At 36.8% G+C, this 22,733-nt stretch overlaps 1 protein-coding gene across 1 annotated transcript in view; it reads left to right on the plus strand.

Annotated features, from left to right (window-relative positions):
• PATJ (PATJ crumbs cell polarity complex component) overlaps positions 1-22,733 on the plus strand; it is a 142,820-nt gene that overhangs the window by 89,127 nt on the left and 30,960 nt on the right. The window contains exons 29-31 of the mRNA XM_029284055.1: positions 4,636-4,832; positions 11,622-11,713; positions 18,606-18,678. Coding sequence (XP_029139888.1) covers positions 4,636-4,832; positions 11,622-11,713; positions 18,606-18,678 — 362 coding nt within the window. The remainder of the gene's footprint in view (positions 1-4,635; positions 4,833-11,621; positions 11,714-18,605; positions 18,679-22,733) is intronic.

Below are 22,733 nucleotides of genomic sequence, written 5' to 3' on the forward strand. Positions count from 1 at the left end.
CCTAAATTGGGTTTACATTTTATTGCCCCTGCTCCAAAGAAAAAAGCGGGTGTAGTTCTTTATGTTAAGAAGGAATTGATGCCAAAGTTAATAGATGCTGATGCAGAAGGAAGATTTGTGTTCATTGAAATTATATTGAATGGGAAAAAATGTCTTCTTGTGGGTTTATATGCACCTAATTTATATCAACAACAAAAACTGATTTTGAATTATCTTGTGGGTTTAGAATATAGCCAATTATATCTTTGAACTTAAGCATTACCTCACTCATTTTTTCTTCCCATACAAGAGCTTTTATTTTACATAAATGAAATATTACATGTATGTATGATGCTTTTTTTTAGCCCTGTAGTTCCTCTGATATTTTTGTACAACAGTGTATTTTAACAGTTCATACCATCATCATTTAGTAGGGAATTGGTAGTCTGGAAAGTGTTCTGCTTTGTTCAGTATTTATAAATATGAATCCATTTGAAATATGAATGTTAGCAAAGTGGTCAAACAGAACATACAAAAATATTTTATATAATTATAAATAATAATAACTATTATTATTTTAAATTAATAGGGAAACATGTATGTATTTGGATTTTCCATGAAATAGCAACTTGTCTTTTGGGCTCAAGCTTGAACGAGGATTTATTTGAAACAACTATTTTATGCCATGCAAATAGTTGAATATATAACTTGATATATTGATGAGATGTCAGATTAGATATAGTGTGGGCAATACCATAAATAAAGTTTAGGAGAAAAGTAAAATATTGATGAGATGGCAAAGTCATTGATAAAAATGATAAATTATTTCTCACAATGTCCAGGTCTCCTTGACCACTTACAGGCAAGATGTGACTGTGCTTCCAGCTGAAATAGCTAGTTAACAACTTGTATTTTCAGTTTTAAAATATACTCGTGATAGAATCTGATTTGAAAGGACATCTTGATTCTATTGACTTAATAGGATACTTGAAGTATAAAGTGAAATGGACATCCTGCCTTGTGGATTTATTGGGTACTTGTTTTAATGGAAAGGCATTAAAATGAGTGGGAGGTATTCTGCTAAGGAGTAACATAACGCCACAGTATTGTTCATTGCAGTCTTTCAATGTATCTTTGAAGATGACCTTCAAGCATGCTATAGTCATTGTTGACTATAGGTTAAGGCTAAGAGAGGATTGTTGTCTCTGTTGATAGAACCTCAGATGATATCAGCTAAAACTAATTGGATTCTTTAACTAGATTCTGTTGATTAGTTTGAATAGTTCTCCTTGCTCTTATGGCAGGGGTGTCAAACTACCGGCCCGTGGGTCGGACGCGTCACCAGGAAACTGCACCCACCTCATTGCCGGCAATGGGAAAAAAGCTCCGGTATGTCGCGCGACGTCACATGACAGCGCGAGTTTGACATGTCTGTCTTATGGTATAGTGAGTATAAGATAAACTCTGCAGTATTTTTGGAGAGCTAGTGCTTGGAGCCATCTTGACAATGGCTGCTTGATTTCCAAGGACCATCATTAATAACTATGCCATAGGTTCTTCCTGCACTAAGAAAAACCTCCTATATTTAAGTGGATATAATACATTGCTACCTCCCTTCCTTCCTTGCCTTTTTTTACTTCATATTATGTCCAGTTGTTTGATCATATATAAAACTGAGTGAGGAAAAGCAGAAAAATCACCTGAAGACCATATTCTGGGTTTCTGCAGATTGGAAAATGGGTTGTCCACAAGCTGCATAGGCACATATAGCTAAAGTCTCTCAAATTGAGCTTAGCTCTTGAAAACTGCATGTCTCTGTGATGCTTTTGATGGAGGTAAGTGGTGGCCAAAAAATTGCCATTAAATGGGATTTTTTGTCTGTTTTAAACTCCCCAATAGGCAGCATAGCCCTTTTTAATGGTCTCATTTCCAACAATAGAATAGAATAGAATAGAATAGAATAGAATAGAATAGAAAGAGCTGGAAGTGACCTTGGAGGTCTTCTAGTCCAGCCTGCTGCTCAAGCAGGAGGACCTATACCATCTCAGACAAGTGACTTTCTAGCCTCTTCTTAAAACTTTCCAGTGATGGAACGCCTACGATTTCTGGAGGCAAGCTGTTCCAATTGTCCTCACTGTCAGGACGTTTCTCCTTAATTCCAGGTTGCTTCTCTCTTTGTTCAGCTTCCAACCATTGTTTCTTGTCCTGCCCTCTGTGCTTTGGAGAATAGTTTGATGCCCTCTTCTTTGAGGCAGCCCCTCAAGTACTGGAATACTGCTATCATGTCTCCCCCATTTCTTCTTTTCTTTAAACTAGCCAAACCCAAGTCCCGCAGCCATTCTTCGTATGTTTTAGTCTCCAGGCCTTGATCATCTTAGTTGCTCTTCTCTGAATTCTTTTTCCAAACTCTCAACATCTTTTTTGTGATATGGTGACCAAAATTGGCTGCAGTACTGCATTATCCAGTATAGGTTCAATTCTGCTTAGACCTGCTGACCCCAGTGATCTGTAAGTTGGTAGCTTTTTTAAAAAAAGATTCATTTTACTGCTGTTTCCAATACACTGCAGGAGAGCTAGATACAAATTAGCTCCACTGTTGAGCATAGGTCTCATTTTAGAAATCACAAAAGCCCAGAGCTGCTCTGAAACAGACAATGAGTCCTTGTACAGAAGTGCCTTTAGTTTTATATTTGGAGTGTCTTGTATTATAGCATTATCTGTAATTTTATTCAATAGTTTCTCTTCTGTCAGAGTGTACTTTACTGTTTCTATAGAAACATTAACTATTGCAATAACATTATCTTCTAGATGGACGGGGAGATTAATATATATGGTTTACACACACACACGCACACAGACACTTGTAAACTAACTCATATTTATGATGCTTGCAGTGTCCCAGGATTATGTGATTGCCCTTTTGTGGCCTTCAAATGACAGGTCATAAAATGGGGCAAAACTCACTTAATAAATATCTCACTTAGCAATATAAATTTCAGGCTCAATTGTGGTCTTAAGTCAAGGACTATCTGTATATTTCCTTCCTTCCTTCCTTCCTTCCTTCCTTCCTTCCTTCCTTCCTTCCTCTTGTATGACTGCCCATCTTAAAACATAATTCTTGGTGGCTCTCACAATAAAACCCAGAACTATAAAAACCTGGTCTTAGATCAGCGTTCAAGTACAAAGAGAATTGGATTCACAAGATTGAACTTATTAGTCATTGGTTCCATCAACAAATTATATTTCAGAAGACACGTTTATATTAGAAGGTGTAACTTTCCTGTCCTTGTTTAGTTGGTGCTTATTATGCCTGATCAAGTTTCAGGGTCTCCAAATAAGCTAGATTACTTCAAGTAGAACTTCATTTATTCTTAGGATGCTTCCCTTTTCTAGTGAGCACATCCGTAAATCTTGGCTTTCTGATACTGAATGTGGCAACATTGCTGATCATGGCTGATTTTCTGCTATGTATTCAAAATGGACTGTGATTAATACATACATACATGGATTAGAGAACAAACGAAAGTATACAACATCATCAAGAGAGTAAAAGAATTGAAATGGAAATGGGCTGGTCACAAAGCAAGAAGAACTGATGGCAGGTGGACCAAGACAGTCATAGAATGGATCCCACTTGATAAAAAGCATCCATGAAAGAGACTTAAAATAAGATGGATCAAATGACATCAGCAAGTATTGTGGGCCCAACTGGCAAACAACAGCTTACAATCATATTAGTTGGAAACAGATGGAAGAGGCCTTCATTCTGCAGTGGATAGACAATGGCTAAAATGATTGTGTGTGTGTGTGTGTATCATTTCTTCTTTTGAGAGCGGACATTGGAATTTCACTTTAATGTGTGCCATTGTACACACAGAAAAGTGTCAATAAAAGTTGTCTTATCTATCTTATCTTACATAGGCTGGGTGAGATAGAAGTCCTGATTTAACGGGGTTGATTCTGGTCCAGAAGTTGTATTAAGACCTGGCTTGTGGCTCAGTGAGTTTACTGAAGCTGTTTCCTTCCTCTGAGGAGTCATTTTTCCAATGAAGTCATGACAGACGCTGATAAAAAATCATCAGCATGATTTTGGGGTCTTGTGTCATTCCTTAAATTAATATATTGCTTATTCTGAACATTCATTGATGCTTCATCCAAACAAAACTTGGCAGAAATTCAGGTTGCTTAAAAGTAGCTAGATGCCATGGTATGAAAGTCCCTGTTCAGGATGCAGCCAAGCAATCTTGTCATCTTTTAAACCATTTCTCTCCCTCTGCCTTAGAGCTTAGCTAAGTGTGTTGTGTTCTCTTTGATATGTTCTTGTTTTCCATACTTATCTTGCTTTTAAATTTGTTTCCCTAAAAATTGTTTTGACATTTCTTCTACCCCTACAATTTTTCTTTCTTCAATAACAATAATATTTAATTAAGATTCAACTGATACTTAGAGAATGAATGTTATTTTTTAAAAATTTTGCTGTACCTTTCCTACTGAGTTGGTGATCAGAACAGTGAGATAACCTCCCAAAATAGATTTATTAAAATAGGCAAGATTCTCCATATGGTAACCTTCTTTGAGTAAATATGGCAAGCTGGTTATGTTGCATAGAATATGCTTTCCTATTCATACTATACATTTTTATCTCTCCATTTTTAGAGAAAATCAGACAAAGATATGCAGAACTGTCTGGAGAATTGCACATTATTGAACTTGAAAAAGATAAGAATGGGCTTGGACTCAGCCTTGCAGGCAACAAGGATAGGTCCCGCATGAGCATTTTTGTTGTGGGGATTAGTCCGGATGGCCCTGCAGGAAAAGATGGAAGAATGCATATTGGAGATGAACTTTTAGAGGTAATTTTTGGTTATATAAGGCTAATCAAATGGTTTTACCGATCATGGTGAAAAAAAGTTGTTTAAGAGAACTGCCAACAAAATTAATGGTGGAAGTTGCTATATGATAGAGAAATTATAAACAGGTCACCTTCTACTTGTTTCTTTTGTTCCAAAATAACAGATCAATTTTTATGTCTCAACCTAGACTTCAAAATAATTCTGATGCTTTCAGGCGAGGATTTTATTATGTGAATACGTTGCCCAGTTTTGTGGTGCTTGAAAACATTTACTTGGAAGCTTTCTCTATCCCATAAAACAATTTAATTTATAGGTATGGAATGTAGCAGTCCCATTTGGTGAATATCTTTTATTTGGGATATTTGTTCTATACACATTTTTCCTTCTGTTGGCTGAGTATGAAAAGCTGCAGGTGCATTCTGTGCTCAGTTATTTTAGAGTGATCTGTGTTAGAACTTATTATTTATTAAATTTACATGCCTCCCATATCACTATCAAGCAACTCTGGGCGATTTACAGTAACAATATAGATAACTGAAAAGTTAGAAATATTAAAACATTACGCAATAAATCAAAACATTAATACTAACAACAAACTAGAAAAAAGGATCCATCCACAACCGGGGGCGGGATCTTATCTAATCAATAATAATAATAATAATAATAATAATAATAATAATAATAATAATAATAATAATAATAATAATAATAATAATAAAGTTGGAAGGGACCTTGGAGGTCATCTAGTCCAACCCCCTGCTCAGGCAGGAAACCCTATACCATTTCAGACAAATGACTGTCCAGTCTCTTCTTAAAAACTTCCAGTGTTGGAGCATTCACCGCTTCTGGAGGCAGGTTGTTCCACTGGTTAATTGTTCTAACTGTCAGGAAGTTTCTCTTTAGTTCTAGGTTGCTTCTCTTTTTGGTTAGTTTTCATCCGTTGCTTCTTGTCCTGCCTTCAGGCGCTTTGGAGAATAGCTTGACTCCCTCTTCTTTGTGGCAGCCCCTGAGATATTGGAACACTGCCACCTTCAGAATGGGAAGTCAACATCAGCTAGTTGGCAGAGCCAGGTTTTCAAACCCTTCAGAAGGCCAAGAGGATAAGGGTGGATCAGGAGGCACAGGAACCACTCCTGGACCCTACCAGAGACAATTCCCTGGCTGATTGGACCCCACAGCATGTCTCTTCTGCTGGAATGAGTGGAGCAGGAGAATCCCATTGGAATCAGATGGTTCTTCAGGTAGCCATAAAGGGTTTTAAAGGAAAAAGGCAACAACTGATTGGAACTTGCTTCAGGGTAGTCTTATAAAAACATTAAATACTTAGCTAAATTGGTGTTTGCACAGCTAGCTCATGAAGTAGACATTGCAGGCTCAGGAAGAAAGCGTTGCCCCAAGTTTTATTTTAAATTCAGACTCAGTGATCAGAGACAGAAGCACCAAGCCCAAGAGACCTGTTGTTTTAATGGGGCTTCAAAAGGCATGTTTACAATAAGAATTGTAGGAAAGTGTACACTAACTAATCCTAAAAGTACATGGACAAAAACATACAAAACTGCCTCATATCTTCTCAGATTATTCATGTATTCTCAGTAGGCCTCCATTCTATTACAGCCTGGCTATTTTACTTTCTACCAAACATATTCCTGTATTGATTGTACTGAGCTCTGGCCCTTCCATACATTCCAGCAGCCAATTCATTTTTGTACAGATAGGCAAGCTATTATTCTCTCTCATTTTCAATTCCTCATCTGTATGTGGGAACAATGCTAGTCTGGCAAGCATTGATAAGGTAAAAAGGAAGGTTCTTTGAAAGTAGTGGCTGAAAAAAAGAAAAAAGATGCTGGTGTTTTTTTTAGAGCACTCTTTCTTCCAACAGAAAAAAAGAATTCAGACTCAGAAAAATGCTCAACATTTACAGAAATTTTCACACTTTTAAATAACTGGCTTTCAGTATAACTTCAACTATGTGACCTGTGGAGCAATCATATAGAACTGTCTTATTCGTGTGTATCGTAATCTCCTTGTGGAGCTTCCGCATATGTTGATCATTTCACCTAAAATTAATGAGAGCTGAAGTAGATCTAATGCATCTTGACAACTATCAGACAGCAGCAGAAAGATATTAGAAATTGGATTTCTGATAGGCCTGTGCTGAAATGCAAAAGATCTGAAGGTTAACAAATAAGACAAGACTGACATAGCAAGGTATGTCAAGACACATTGCATTTAAAATATATATATATATATTATTAAATTTCCAAAATGAATAATAGGAAATAATAGGAAAGTAATAGGAAAAAATAATAGGAAAAAAGCAGGAGAAAAAAAATCAAAGGTATAATAGGGAAAGAAAAGAAATATAGAAAAAGATATAGAAAAAGAGTAACTTCCAACTTCCTGCAGTGCAGGTACAGATATATAATAACTTTGCCTCTAACTCTACGTTTAAATAAAAAATTAAAGGCATAACGTGTAGAACGTGCATAACAAACGAAAGCAATAACATTACAGAATATTTCTATAATCGAAACGGATCTAGTCGTCAAATCTACAAATCAGAGTGTCTGAGCAAGAAATCCAAAAGTGGTTTTCAAATGAAAACAAAACTAGCAAATTTCTGCTGTTCGTCAAAGTGGCCAATTTTGCCATATTACTCGGCTCCATTCATTTCACAACCCATTCTTCCATTATAGGATTTTGCGTAACTTTCCACCTTTGTACGTATAAAAGTCTTGCTGCTGTTATCATCTGCACAGTAAGAACCAAGTCCCCATGTTCCCTTTCCATCGGTGTGTCTAAAAGAAAAACCTCTAGCTTTAACTGTGCATCAATTTTCAGTATCTTCTGCTGCTGACTGCCGACTGCCAGCAGTTTGGCAGTTCGATCCTGACCGGCTCAAGGTTGACTCAGCCTTCCAACTTTCAAAGTCATAAAATGAGGACCCAGATTGTTGGGACAATATGCTGACTCTGTAAACTACTTAGAAAGGGCTGTAAAGCATTGTGAAGAGGTATATAGATCTAAGTGCTGTTGCTATTTCCAACACTTACGTAGCATTTGCTTATACCCTTTGACAATATATCAGGTGTTAAATACCAATGATACATCATTTTATAAAGATTTTCTTTCACATCATAGCTCAATATAAACTCCAGTCCTTTACTCCACATGATTTTCCCTAGATCTAGCATAATATTTTATCCAAAGCTTTTTGCCCATTTAATCATACAATTTTTATTGTCCTCCTGATTAATTTTCAATAGTATTTTATATATATTAACAATAAGATATTCATCATTAGTATAGATAGTTCTTGATTCATGGTCACAACTGAGCCCAAACTTTCCGTTGCTAAGTGAGACAGTTGTTAAGTTACTTTTGTCCTATTTTGCAACTTTTCTTGCCACAGCTGGTAAGTGAATCACTGCAGCTGTTAAGTTAGTAACCTGGTTGTTAAGTGACTCTGGCTTCCCCATTGAGTTTGCTTGTCAGAAAGTCACAAAAAGTGATCACATGACTCTGGAACACTGCAACCATCATAAATATGAGTTAGTTGCCAAGCATCTGAATTTTGATCATGTGACCACGGCGATGCTGCAATGGTCATAAGTGTGAAAACGGTCATAAATCACTTTTTCCAGTGCCGTTGTAACTTCAAATGGTCACTAAGCAAACTGTTGTAAGTCGAAAACGATCTGTACCTAGCTCCCTTTCAAAATCTGTTTCTTCGTCTACAAAAGCAAATTTCTTTTTGTTCTATTTAAAATGGTTTGACTCCATCAATTCTATTTAATCTTCTAATTTCATATTTTTTTTTGCTGATTGTTAATTTTAAAACCTGCTAGCATAGCAAATTCCCTTAATTTTCCCATTAATATTTCTCCTCCCTCTAGAAGATTTTCCAAAACTAACACTAGGTTATCTGCAAATGCCCTTAACTTATGCCTTTCTTGGGAAAGCTTGATTTTGCAACTCAGTTGCTTTTTAATAAATGTTTAATTTTTTTTTGGCAGAACTAAAACAATATTAAAATGACCTCATTTGTGCTGCATGTAAGCAAGGATACACAACATATTCTGTAGGAATATGCTTTTAATTTACATTGATCTCGACAAAATGGGTGGCACACAAATTTAATAAATAAATAAATTTGCAAGAGGCAGGATAAAGTGTTGTAGGACCACCAACGTATCTAACCCACTTTCCTCACTGAAATTCCCCGACATATAAACTGTTGCTTGTATTTCTGCATTAGCAAAATTTTAGCTTGTGGGTTACAAGAATAACCAGCCATACTAATTCATTGCAAACTATTATTATTTCATAGGAAAAGTATTAAATAAGAGAATAACAATAATGCAATAATTATCTTATTTAATGCTTCTCCCCAAAATTATTTCTCCATAGTCTTCTGTTTTTGAATACTGTAATTAAGTAATTAAAAACCAGTTAATTATGTGTAGTTCATTTACAAAGCATTTCTAATATTAATTTTAGAGGGCAGAATATTAATTCTGGCTTAAGTTTTCTTCAGGGGATGAAAGTAACATTAATGAAATGTAAACATTCTTGAACAACATTAGACCAAAAATAATCAGAAATCAAGAGTTAACTTTAAGTGCCCAGTTTAAGCTAAGTAGTTTTAGAAAAGGAAAACAAACTTTAGTAGAAATAATTTTTCAGATTAATGTACTTCCCTTCAGGAAACACAGCCATTATATCCTCTTTCTTAAATTTCACCTATTAGTTTTCATTATCTTACGTGCCACATCCCCCTTCAGCAAAATATTTATGATGCCATCTGCTCTAAAACTGTTGCTTACAATTGGAACTGTCTCGGTTAAATAATGCTTTTAATCTTTGTTCATAATTTGGCCACTCTGTTCATTCATTTATCTTATTTCCTGTTGAACTTTGCTATTTCTTTTTCCTATTTACCTGCATTTCACTTATGATAATGCCTATAAATCAGTAGATTTTAGTATTAAAGTAAACAGTTCATTCTTCCATGAAGCCTGCAATAAATGTCAAAGTGCTTGAGCTTTTATTTTTTTAGAAGAAACCACAACATGCTCTGTGTATGTGTGTTCATGTTTTAGGGGCACATATTCATAGTTTATAAAATTAGTAATAAAGTAGCTTGGCATCCTGCTAATAGAGATCAAACTTTCTGACTTTTCATTGGAAGCATTATTTGATTAAATCTACATCTGAGATCCTTTATTTGCTTACATCTAATGGACAGAATCTTGCCAAATTAAAGCTATAAATTTCTAACATACTACATATATCATGAGAGCTTCTAGGACAGGGGTCTCCAACCCCCGGTCTGTGGACTGGTACCGGGCCACTGCATGCCAGCAACCGGTCCGCACAAAGAAGCAAAGCTCCATCCGCGGGATGCAGGCAGTTCACAAAACCATGCCTCCCTCCAGTCTGTGGAAAAATCTCACTCTACATAAGCAGTCCCTGGTACTCAAAAGGTTGGGGACCTCTGTTCTAGGGTGTGGCTACCCTGAAACTCTTCCCCCATCCTCTATCCAGCTCCAGACTACTCAGTTTCTTAAGCTGGATGTCTTTCTGGGAAAGCTCTGGATTGTCAGAAGTCTCCCCATCTGCTCCTCCAGGTGCATATCCCATCACAAACAAGACTTTTAAGTTTTTAATTTTGATTCTGAAAGCAGAACCGCCTTTACAAAAAATGTATGCAATGTATCCAGCAATGAATTTATTTTTAAATTACATTTTTCCAGTGCTTCTTGCTGGAAAAAAACAACAGTACCGTTTGATTTTCTAGCACTTTCTGACTTCTGTGCATAAAAAGTTATATTTTCCAACTTCTAGAGAATTTTTTTAATTTTGCTATAACAAAAAAATATTTATTTTTTTAAAAAGTTTCCATTCCTACATTTGCTATTTCCTATGTATAAAGCCATCTTTGTAGCAACTAACTTCCCAACATATTTATTATCTTGACACTATCATAAGATGCATAATATGCACATACACACATGTACACACTTTCCATGAGAATAGGGCCATTAAATCAATCATTTTGTGCATGCTCTCTCTCTGTCTTTCCCTCTCAGAAATTTAATTTTACAAAAAGTAAATATAGATTTTTTTTAAACTGCTAGCATTACCCGTGTGTGTTTGCGAAGACACACATAAAAATTAAATCTTGCTTTGCATGGAATTTTGCCATGATTTCAAATTTCCAAGCAAATGCCTTGAAAAAGATTAGCCTTAACTATTTTTTGTCTTTCAAGTATTTGTATGCATTGTCTTAATAAAACTGCTGGTGTGCTTAAATCTCTTCGGTAATACTGATCTGTGACTTTAAAAGGAAAATGGTAAAGTAAGGTAAAGCTCCAATATGGCTTGACTTGATAATAGATTTAAATCTCTTTTATTCTGCAGCATTTCCAATACATTCAGTCATATTGTTTGAAGTGGCATATGCCCCAAATTATGTTGAAGCAATCAATCTTACTCCCCAAATTATAGCAATGACATAATTATTTCCTGTTGATTATCAGCATTATTCACATGATTGGCTAATGTAATGCTTTAAAAAAAAACAAAAAACCAGAAACGTCCTGTTTTTCAAGGAAGAAATTACAATCTCCTTATCCACTTTGCCCTTTTGCTTTTCTTTATTTTTGCCTGTAACTCAAAATAAGATTTAGAGAAAGGGAGGGGGAGTTATGCAATGTTGTAATAAAATTAGAAGTAATAGTGGACCTTTTGTTTCTTTTTAATTGGTAAATGTTCTTTACAAAACAGATAAATAACCAGATTTTATATGGGAGAAGTCACCAGAATGCGTCTGCAATAATTAAGACGGCACCATCAAAGGTCAAACTGGTATTTATACGGTAAGAATGATAATCATTAACAGTTGGGCTGATGAGGTCAAGAAATAATAGCCTGAAGTGAGAAATAAAATATTCAGTATTGTCATAAAACTGAAAGCTGCTAACATGTTTAGTCAAGGGCAAAATATTTAAATGTTTTGTAACTATTTTGTACCAAAAGTGAAGGCTGTCACATTAGCTATGCAGAGAAAAAAGTCAGAAATTCATTTGAGGCAGTAACTTCATTAGGCTAATTGAGGATTGCACAGTCAAGCTTTTGAATTTGAAGAATTCTTCATCATGCAGCTGTATTTTAGAAAAGAAGAAAAAGTGGAGGAAGAATAATTGTGATTAATAATGTGTTCAGGCCAATTTTAATAAAGGAATATAACGTGTCAATAGGCTATGGATATTTTGGCTAGTTCCTGTCAGGTCAGAGAAGAGGATTGTCAAAAAAAGCTTCTGGGATGGAGAAATATGTAAACAGCTGGATTTTCTCCTTCTATTTTTGAAACTATTAAGAAAGTGTTAAGTTGTTTGTAGGTATGTGCATGCACACCAGTTTCTAGATAATTTAAGGTGATGCTGTTGATTTAAGAAACCATTCAAGGCTTAGCTGCTGGATATCTGCAGAAGCACCTTCTCCAGAAACTTCACCTTTACCAGTATTGTCTTGCCCCATTAGATCTTGTAGGGAGCAGGTGCTGACGGGCCCACATTTCTGTGAAGTGAAGGACCCCATGGTGAGAATAACAGAATAACAGAGTTGGAAGTTCTTCTAGTCCTACCCCTGCTCAAGCAGGAGACCCTATATCATTTTTGACAAATGGTTGACCAGTTCCACCTTAAAAGCCTCCAGTGTTGGAGGTATGGTGGCAGCACATTCTGGAATAACCTCCTCTTGGAGATTAGACTAGCCACATACCGGTATCTGGTGGACTGGTGCTAAAACCCAATTTATTTTGAGGGAATTTTCTTGATTTAATACAATTGTGTCATTTTATAATTTCATTTACTTACTTACTTCTATTTTTACAATACATTATTCTGTCGTATGTGTTTTAATTGTTACATGTTGTAACAACTCTGAGTGGGTGGCAGTTGAAAAAAAATACACACAAAAAAAACCAGGGAAAAGTACATTTACTTATTTATTTATTTTGTATTGTGTCTGTGGCTCTTAGCCAGAATTAGATATTCTTTTTTAGGAACAGATCAAGATAGTTTTTGCCATTCTTCCCTCACCTGGTACCTTCAGATGTGTTGGGCCTACCAACCAGTTGCTGAAGGCTAGTCTACACATGTTTTGTTTCTTATAAAGGAGAATATTTGTAGCTAAGGTTTGAAATGAGGGGTTCTTGGTGCTTTCTGAACTTGCTAATTTTCTTGCAGACATTTCATTAGCCAAACTAGGTAACATCATCAGTGCTAGTTTTGTTTCTTGTTTGGAAGAGAAAAAAAATGGAAGAGGGCTGTTTTTTAGTCTCTTTCCAATACTCAGATTTTAATATTGATCAAAGAATAATACTGAGTAAATACTGTTGCTGAATGAATCTTTACACCATACATTTGTTTTGAAGTATATCTAGTTAAATCTTAAAGTCTACTATGGACAGATCATGACTACGAAGGAAAAGCAGTGCTACTAAAATAAATCCCCTCTACTTTTTATTCCAAGACTTCCATGGGTGATTAATGATCTTGCTTCCAGCCTGATTTTCCTTTTACACCATTATTGAAAATTAAATGTCATGTACAAAAGTTCACTCCCCGCTGCTTAATTGGGAAATAGGTTGGGAGAAAGCAGACGTTGTGTGGCAAAAAATATATATACAGAATTGGATGTGTTCATTGTGACTGGTTGTGGTGCAAAAAATTAAACAACCAAAAGAAATTTCATCCCGTTGTATCTCTAAATATGTTTGCTTTTCTTATGTATTTAAATTAGAATATAACTACAAAAGAAGAATGTATCTGTTAGGGTTACACTGTAAATTGATCTAATGTTTATGTAAAATTTACAATATGTGAGAATTATTCAGTCTCCCTGTCACCACATGGATAAATACAGTCGGCCACATATATGCCTTGAAGAAATGCAGAGGACAATCTAGGCAGCATTTACTCAAATGAGAAAAGTTCACAGGCCAAAAGGAGTCCCAGCTACACTGTCAAGATGGAAACCTAATTACTATACTCTATTCATGAGAATTCCATCTCATTAGTAATGTTGTTTGGCAAATTTAGGAATTGGAAGGAGATAGTGAAAACTAAGCATGAACACAGCATGTTCATTTGTTAGCAATGAGATTTGATATTCTCTTTGCAATAAAGAGATCTGGGCATACTCAAAATTACCTTAGGAACTTGATGTCTGCCTAAACAAAATGTTTGAATTAAAGATGAGATCAAAGGATTCCTAGGTCCTTTCCTTTTTATTTTAACATTTTAACTTTAAAGTAAATCAAAGCTACTTCATAAGTAACTTTTCTTTTCCCTTATAATTCAGTCATTAATTTTATATTGCTTAATAGTTGCAGGATGGGGAAACAAAAGGCAAATGCTTTATGCTTTTATACAAAAGACAGCTTACTTTACTGTTTAAAATATATCTGCAATGGAGCAGTTTTGTTTGAAGCAGAGCTAAAATATCAACAAGCACAACCAACTAGATAATGAGAAGCAGCCTCTTTTGACCTAAATTTTTGTTTTCTTTCTATGATGAATTTGGCTTTATGTGATTAAAATCATGCACAGTGCAGTTTTAGTGAAGATGGGAAATGGCAGATGCCAAGAGTGCATTAAACATTAGTCATACCAGACATGCAGCTGTTGCTCAAAATGGCAACCCAATATAGAGTAGTTCATCTTGCCATGGATAAATATTGTGGTTTTTGTTCTCAGTGCATATCACTGACTTCCAAGTGAAAAATATTTTTGTCTGATTTTTCCAGCACATAGATTTGTACTTTTCTGCATATATGAAAGCTATATGCCTTCCTTCCTTCCTTCCTTCCTTCCTTCCTTCCTTCCTTCCTTCCTTCCTTCCTTCCTTCCTTCCTTCCTTCCTTCCTTCCTTCCTTCCTTCCTTCCTTCCTTCCTCTTTGAATCAGCAACAAATGCTCTTAGTGTTTTGGGAGTGCCCATGCTGCTCCATTCTGCATTGGTTAAAGCTTCCAGATATACTCCAAGGGCATCTCTATGTAGAGTTCATTGTAGTAGTCCAATTTGGCATGAGTGATTCTTAGCAGGGCTTGCTGATTCAGGAACAGGCAGACTGACACACAAGACAAAACTATGCAAATTCCCTCCTAGTCATTATTGTCACCTGCTCATTGAGCAGGAGTGATGAATCAAAGAGAATGACTGGGTTGCATCCTGGGTCTGTCTAATATTTCCTTCTTAGAACCTCATGTCGAAATTTAATTTATAGCGATTGAATGGGATTCAGACCATGCCAATCATATGACCCTGTCTCTAGTGAGTAGCCATAGTTTTTCTAATTACATTCCTTGATTCCATTCATTATATTTCTCTTTTTTTTATTTATCTCAATCTTTCTTTTCCTAGTCCATTTCCCACTTTTCGTCCTCCATTTGCATCAGATGTTCAAAATACTTGAATTTCCAGCTGTTGATCATTTTCTCAATGAAGCAGTTAGCCCACCCACTTTGTTTTTGTCTAGAACCAATCAATTAGTTCTTCTTAAAGTCCAGAGTATACATCTATCCTCTAATTCTGGCTAAAAGTCTCCCATTTGATTCAATTTCTTCCAGTTCTGCCATGTTTACTTTGCCTGTATTATAAACAGATTTGGAGATTAATTGTTTCCTGCCTTATTCCACTACCACCACCACCACCACCACCACCACTTTGTTTTATTCTGAAGCATTTCTCCAAATTCAGCTCTTACAGTAGTTTCTCATTCAGGATATTTCTGAATGAAATATTGAATGTACATCCATAATTTTAATATATTCCAGATTCTCGCATGATCTATGTGATCAAAGGCCTTGCTGTATCAATAAACAAAGGTTAATCTCCTCCTTAAACCGTCTTGCTCTCTCCTTTACCCAGCTAAAGCTAGATATCTGATCTCATGGCTCATTCATTTATCTTTTCTCTCATCAACTATGGATGTTTTCTCCTGTGCAAGATCTTATTCAAAACACTGTATGCATGAGAAGTATTGCAATGGTTCAGTTAAATTCTTTCTTCTCGTGCAACTCCCTTCTTTAGCATAGATATATACAATGATCTTTTCCAGTCTCTAACCCGTTGTTATGTTGTTTTTGCTGTTTTCAGTTTTGGTTCTTTATTTATACAACATTTCCTTACTGTTTTTCTGAGCCACCAAGACTCCCGGAAATGAGACGGGTGGCCATATAAATGTGTTATATTTCATTTCAACCTGCTACTGTTCTTTGTGATAGTTCTTCTGTTGCCCATTGTGCCATTGTGTTTTCTAGTGGAAACAAGTTCCTGAATACTGAATACTGTATTTCTCTAAAAACCTCTTTAAAAAAACAGTTCTGTAAAAATGCTTTTGCCTGCCTACAGTTCAATTTGTAAAAAGCTTTATCTCCCATTTCTAAAAGTCTTTCCCTAACCTAACTGAATTTCCTCTATTAAATCTCTCCCGCTATTATTCTTGAGTACTCTGGTGTTTGTAAATTTTTCTTTAAATTGCGTAGTTTTTTTTTCTTCTTTTTCTCTATTTGCTGACATTCTTAGCTATTGTATGTTTTCTTGTTTTTTCTTGGCTGACATTAAACAAGTGTGTGCTCACTCATCGTGTCTTAAGAGTTGTGCAAGTTCTGACCTTTTTTTTCCTATTCCCACTTGATGTCATTTACTTAGAGGCCCAAAAGAAAGAAGGAGGTAAAACAGAATGACATCAGTGTAGGGTTTTTTTCTCTTCATAATATGTGGTGCTGAACAGCAAAATCTTTCAGCAGGGTTCTAACTGCACAATTGATGGGCTGGATCAGCGGACAGGAGGGAATTTGCAATTTCAATAGCAGTCTGCAGTCACTTTTTAATTGTCCCTAATGCCAGTTGTAGGCAGTGCCAGTAGTTTCAGCCTAGAGGTTAATACAGCTGCCTAACATGCAAGCAGCCCAGGTTCAAATCTCAGAAGGGTATGGCTAGCTGATGAGAGCTAAATAGTTCAAAATAGCTATACTAGTCTCCCTTTAATTCTTTGTCAGCAAAAAAAAAAAGAAATAGTTGCAGTAGTGACTTGACCTGCAAAACGCTTTTACTATATTTACAAATAACTCAAGGCAGTGAACCTATCCAACACACTTTCCTCCTCTGTTCCCCCCACAACAACCCTGTGAGATGAATTGGGCTAACTACTTAACATCATTCTGCACAGATTTGATTATATCACTTAGCAACATTGGATTTCTTTAAAAATGCATTGGTGCAGAATGGCATGAACATTTTTAAAATCTGTTTTACATTCATTATTACTAAAAAGGACTCCCTGTTGGTTGTTATTTTATGCAGGCAAATTCTAATCCACTCAGAGAACCATAAGATGATTTATATAGCTAAGCAATAAAACAAGTCAGTTTATCCCCTTATACTTTTTTTCTTGCTTTCTTTCATTCCACATTCTTAAGAACTATACGAGTTCTGGGAAATTCTCAACATAGTACTTTTGGGGAAATTTTAAGGTGTTGTAACTTTGAACAATCACTAAATGAATGGTTGTAAGTTGAGGACTACCTGTATTGGTACAATAATAATAAAACATATTTTTGAAAGTACAGCATTGAATACAGCAGTCATACGGAAATAATTAGTGTAATACAAATTTGATTAAAATATGTACCATCGTTTAATTACTACAGCACAGAGCAATAATGAAAATGCTATTGGAACTGATCAGATTATTCCAACTACAAACAGGGCACATAGAGTAACGTTATTAAAATTTTCATAATAGAAAATACAAATGAAAATAAATATCGTAGGAAAATGGGAAGGGGGAGAAGAAAGGTATAGATACAGTGGGAAAGAAATAAACATCAACTTCCAACTTTTTTCAGCACAGTAAAATACAGAATAAAATTTCAGTGTCAACTTTTTTACTTTACCAACTTAACAAATACTGGCCATTTCTATAATAACAAATCAGCAAAACCCCATGTCAAGAGTTTGTTTTTTTTCTACCTTAAGCACAATGTCCAGCAGCAGTTCCCAAGAAGAAACAAACCTTTTCTCTGATTAAAGCAATCAGTTTTGCCATTTCTTCTACCTCCATCACTTTTCTTTTCCCATCCATTTTTCTATGGTGGAGACTGGAATATCTTTCTGTTTCCAGGTGTATAAAATTCTCACTGCAGTCAACATAACAAAATTCCAGATCTTTTTTCCAACTCCCTTATCTAGTAATCCATACAGAAAGCCCTTTTGAAATAGGATTGTTCTGCTCAGCCTCATCATCCTTTGGGAAATAGTCCTTGTTTTTTCATAAGCATCTTGTGTTAACTGTCTGCAACTGAACATATGGAAATGAGCTACGTTTCTCCAAATAATGGTACATATCTATCCTGGATGCTAATTACCTGGTCCATTTCTTGCTGGAAATATATTGTTAATTTTGCTTTGCTTTGATTTAATTTATGAAGTTAATAGCTGTACAGATCACAAATGTAAATAAATGGGGTGGTTTTTTTTGTTTTGTTTTGGAGGCAAGTATTAAAAGCAGATGATGTAGCAATCTCAATTTGGTTAAGTATTTTGAAATGAGGGACCTAAAACCCTTTTGTGAATCACAGAGGAAAAGAGGTTGCAAATATGATAAACAACTATAACTCACCAGAGAGAGGGCAAGGAGGGAGATTGAATGTGAATTGTCCTTTTAGTTTGACTAATCAATTATTTTTCTCTTGACTGTTAGCAGTGAAGATGCATTTAACCAGATGGCTGTAGCTCCTTTTCCATTACCCTCTTGCACTCAGTCTTCCAATGAGGTAAGAATGCTTTCCAACGTATTATAAATGAGAACAATTAATCATAATTAGCTTTCTATAATCCCAACATGTATATAATTAAATCCTAACAGTGAGCATTAGAAATATCCTTTGGCTACAGAAAGAACAGTTACTAAGTGATGTAATCAATGAACGAACATTTCCACAATGTAAGTTAAGAGCTATTAAAAACAGAGATGAATTGGATAGAAAACTTGCATTTGTGATATTATATTGTCCAAGTAAAGTAAGTCCAAATTATTTCATTTGATAGTAGAAATATCTTAAAACTGATATTTAGGCAAAGTTTCTTTTGGAAGTTAAAATGTACTTTTCCTCAGTCTTAGAAAGGAGGCAGACAGACAGTAAGCTACCCAGAATCCTCTGGAGTGGGCAGCCATAATAAATGTTAATAATGATAAATAATAATAGCATGCAATATAAATATTCAAAATTGGTATGACTAGGTTATGTATATTCACAAAAACATGGTCCAACTTTTTGTGAAGTTATCCCATATTGTATAATTAATAAGAACTGGATATCTTTTAAATTCAGGTAGTCTTTGGGTTATGACCACAACTGGAACTGGAAAATCTGTCACTAAGTGATGTGGTTGCAAAGCACGACATCATGGGATCGTATCATTTAGTGATGGCAGTCCCAGTTGCCATTGTAACTCCAGGACTGTGTAGGTCAGTGATGGCGAACCTTTTAGAGACTGAATGCCCAAACTGCAATCCAAACCACTTATTTATCGCAAAGTGCCAGGGCTGCATCAGCATTGTGGTGCCCTCAGGGGGGCATGTCCCACTAGATGGGCGTGGCTGCACTGGTCCTGGCAGATTGGGTGAGCGTGGCCAGGGCCAGGGCAGCGGGGGCCAGTCCCTCGCCTTCTCCAGGGCAACCCCGGGTGCCAACAGCGCTTGCTCGCTCACTTCCTGCCTTGCCGCTTCCAAACACCACGTGCTCGCTACTCTAGTGAACTCTGCTGGGGCAACGGTGTGTGCCACAGAGAGGGCTCTGAGTGCTGCCTCTGGCACGCATGCCATAGGTTCACCACCATTGGTGTAGGTCATTCAGGAAGAAGCAGGAATCCCAGGTAAGCAGACTGGCAGGTGATAGCTGTGGCCAGGCAGTTGCCATGGATGGCAGGGGAGTGCTGTGGGCAGGCACTATAGAGTACAAATAGATGAAAAAGGAGCAGTAGAAGAAGCAACTTGTCAACTTCCCCATCGACTTGGCTTGTGGGAAATCAGCAGAAAAACTCAGAAATCCTGATTGTGTGACAACAGCTTGCTGTGATTTTGTCATCTACTCGAACCATGACTCGTGGGTCTGATACTCGTGTACTGACGTCCCTTCGACGTTACAGGTATTGAGGTTCCTGGTCAGTATTCAGGGGGAACAGATCGTAGTAGTATTGAAACTCACTAGTATTGAGTTCCTAATGGACGTACTTTGATATCGACGACGGAATAGGTCTGACTCGGCTTGGACCCCGAAGAATTTCACAGTTTCTACACCAAGCACAATTCTCTGATATCATGCATTACAGAAGACTATAGTATTCTATTGGATCAGATGTTCTTTTGCTATTTAACCAGCAATCACAGTTTAAAGAAGCAAAAATATGTGCAAAACTGCAGCTTTTCTGTTGGCAGCTAGAGAAAGCTACTAGCTGGCTCTGACAGTGCATTCTTTCATGCCAGCAGGCAGAGAGGATGAAAAAAAAAAAAGCAGAGCAGCAGTGCAAACAGTGAGGAGGGAGCCAAGAAAAAAGCAACTGTGTGATGTGGTTGTGGGGGAAGATGACAAAAGACAGAGCATTGGCAGCAAAATGGATGAAGGTGGCTGAAAGTGTTGACAGCACTCTCTGGATTCTGCCTGAAACTATCTCTGAGCACATTATCTAAGGTCTCCTCATACTTGGAATCCTACATAGAAGGATAAAACACCCAGACACAAATTGAACAATGTGATATATGCAATACAATGCAGTGAGACATGTACAGATCTGTACAATGGAGGAACAAAACAATCACTTCATAAACGCATGGCACAACATAGGAGAACAAACCAGTCAGGACAACATTCAGCAGTCCATCTGCCTTTGAAAGACAAAAATCACTCTTTTGAAGACAGCAAAGTCCACATTCTGGACAGAGAGGAACACTGATTTGAAAGAGCGGTCAAAGAGGCCTGCTACATAAAGATTGAACAGCCCTCTCTCAACAAAGGGGGAGGGATACTACACCACCTATCTCCTATTTACTACACAATCCACACAGAAAAAGCAGATAAACATCCAAGTGACCTCAATGACTCTCAGAATGAATGCTAATGACCAGATGACTGCAAGGAATATAAATCTTCCATCCTCCACCATTCAGTCAGAACGGAAAACCTTCTTGGATGAGAAGTCAAATGTTTTCAAGGAAAAACAAAGTCCTTTTGAAAAACCACCTTTGGGGCAGTCATGATCTAGATGACTGAGAATCTCCATAGACAAATACATAGAATCCTGTTTAGGGAAAAGCCATTTTGTCCATCAAGTTCAATCAGCCTGCTCAGTGCACTGAACTAAATTAAAGGACTCCAGGTTGTCTATTTGAGTTTGTCAGCTCTCAGAGCAATTAGCCTTCCTGTCTAACTGGTCTACTGTTAGGATATTTTCTAATATTGTGTCAGAATCTGCTTTCCTGTAACTTCAATTCATTATTGTGTATCCTATGCTCTGGAATGAGAGAAGCATATTTTGAAAAATGTTATAATTTTCCTGTTCAGTCATCTGAACATATCTTCCTAGCACTTAATTTCTATTGCCATAATCATTTGTGTCTCCCTTCTCTGAACTGGTTACAATTCCTCTAAATCTTTAAGGATGCCCTGGAGGATGCCAAAATTGGACAAAGTACTATAAGAAAAGTCTTACCAAGGCAAAGAGCAATGGTTTTTTAAAACTTTAGAAGCTATACTTCTGTTTCCTAGATTCTTCTTTCTCCTCTTTGTGAGGACAAGGATAACTTTTTCCGGTTGTCTAGCATTTCACCAATTCACTAGGCTTTCTCTGAGGTAATATGTAAGGTTCAGCCAGATTACCAGGTACTTCCTTCAGTAGCCCTAGAGTACAATTCATCTGGTGCCGGAAATTTAAAGTAATTCAAGAGCTAGTTTTGGAGACTGAATTCTCCTTCACAAAGCCAGCTAAGTGATCTTGGGCCAGTCACTTTCTCTCAGCCCTAGAGAAGAGGTAACAGCATACTATTTCTGAAATCTTGCCAAGAGAACTTCAGGAACTTGTCCATGTTGTCACTCAGAATCAAAACTGACTTGAAGGCATGCATGCAAGAATACACACACACACAAACACACTCTAATGTACGAAGAGCAGGGTGAAAAAGCAGGACTAAAGCAGGGTGAAAAAAGGACTAAAGTTTGAGGCTGATAGAAACTAAATCTCTCTCAACATTAAATGTACAGCCTATCAGTAGCCTTCTTTGAAAAATGAACAGAAATGCCGCCTTCATCTTTAGGATCTTCAACTTCCTCCTGAGATTTCCATAGTCCTTGGTGATAAGCTGTTCGCATTATTCTTCGCCTCAACAAGTATGAACAGAAATGGATTATAATCAGTAAGCCTGATATGACTTGAAAATTCTTTTAATTCATCCCTGAACCTTGTTCCTAGTGAATGAATGTACCAGGATGTCTTCCTGGATTTGTGTAGCATCTAAACATGCTGGACTGTGTGAATAACCCAACAGAGACATATGTGTACAAAGAGAAAGTTATCAAGTGATTGTAGAAAAGGGAATTATTTTCCACTGCATTTATCAAAGTATACATTGCTTATATTACCCCCCACCGACCTGTACGCTCTCACAGAGTGGGTCTCCTCAGGGTGCCGTCGGCCAGGCAGTGCCGGCTGGCGACCCCAAGGGGGAGGGCCTTCTCTGTGGGAGCTCCCACCCTCTGGAACGAACTGCCCCCAGAGATCAGGGTGATCCCTGATCTCCCTTCCTTCCGCCGCGCCCTCAAGACGTGGTTGTTCC

Source organism: Protobothrops mucrosquamatus, unplaced genomic scaffold (genome assembly GCF_001527695.2).
Source record: "Protobothrops mucrosquamatus isolate PMUCROS unplaced genomic scaffold, P.Mucros_1.0 scaffold347, whole genome shotgun sequence".
In the NCBI taxonomy this organism is placed as follows: Eukaryota; Metazoa; Chordata; class Lepidosauria; order Squamata; family Viperidae; genus Protobothrops; species Protobothrops mucrosquamatus.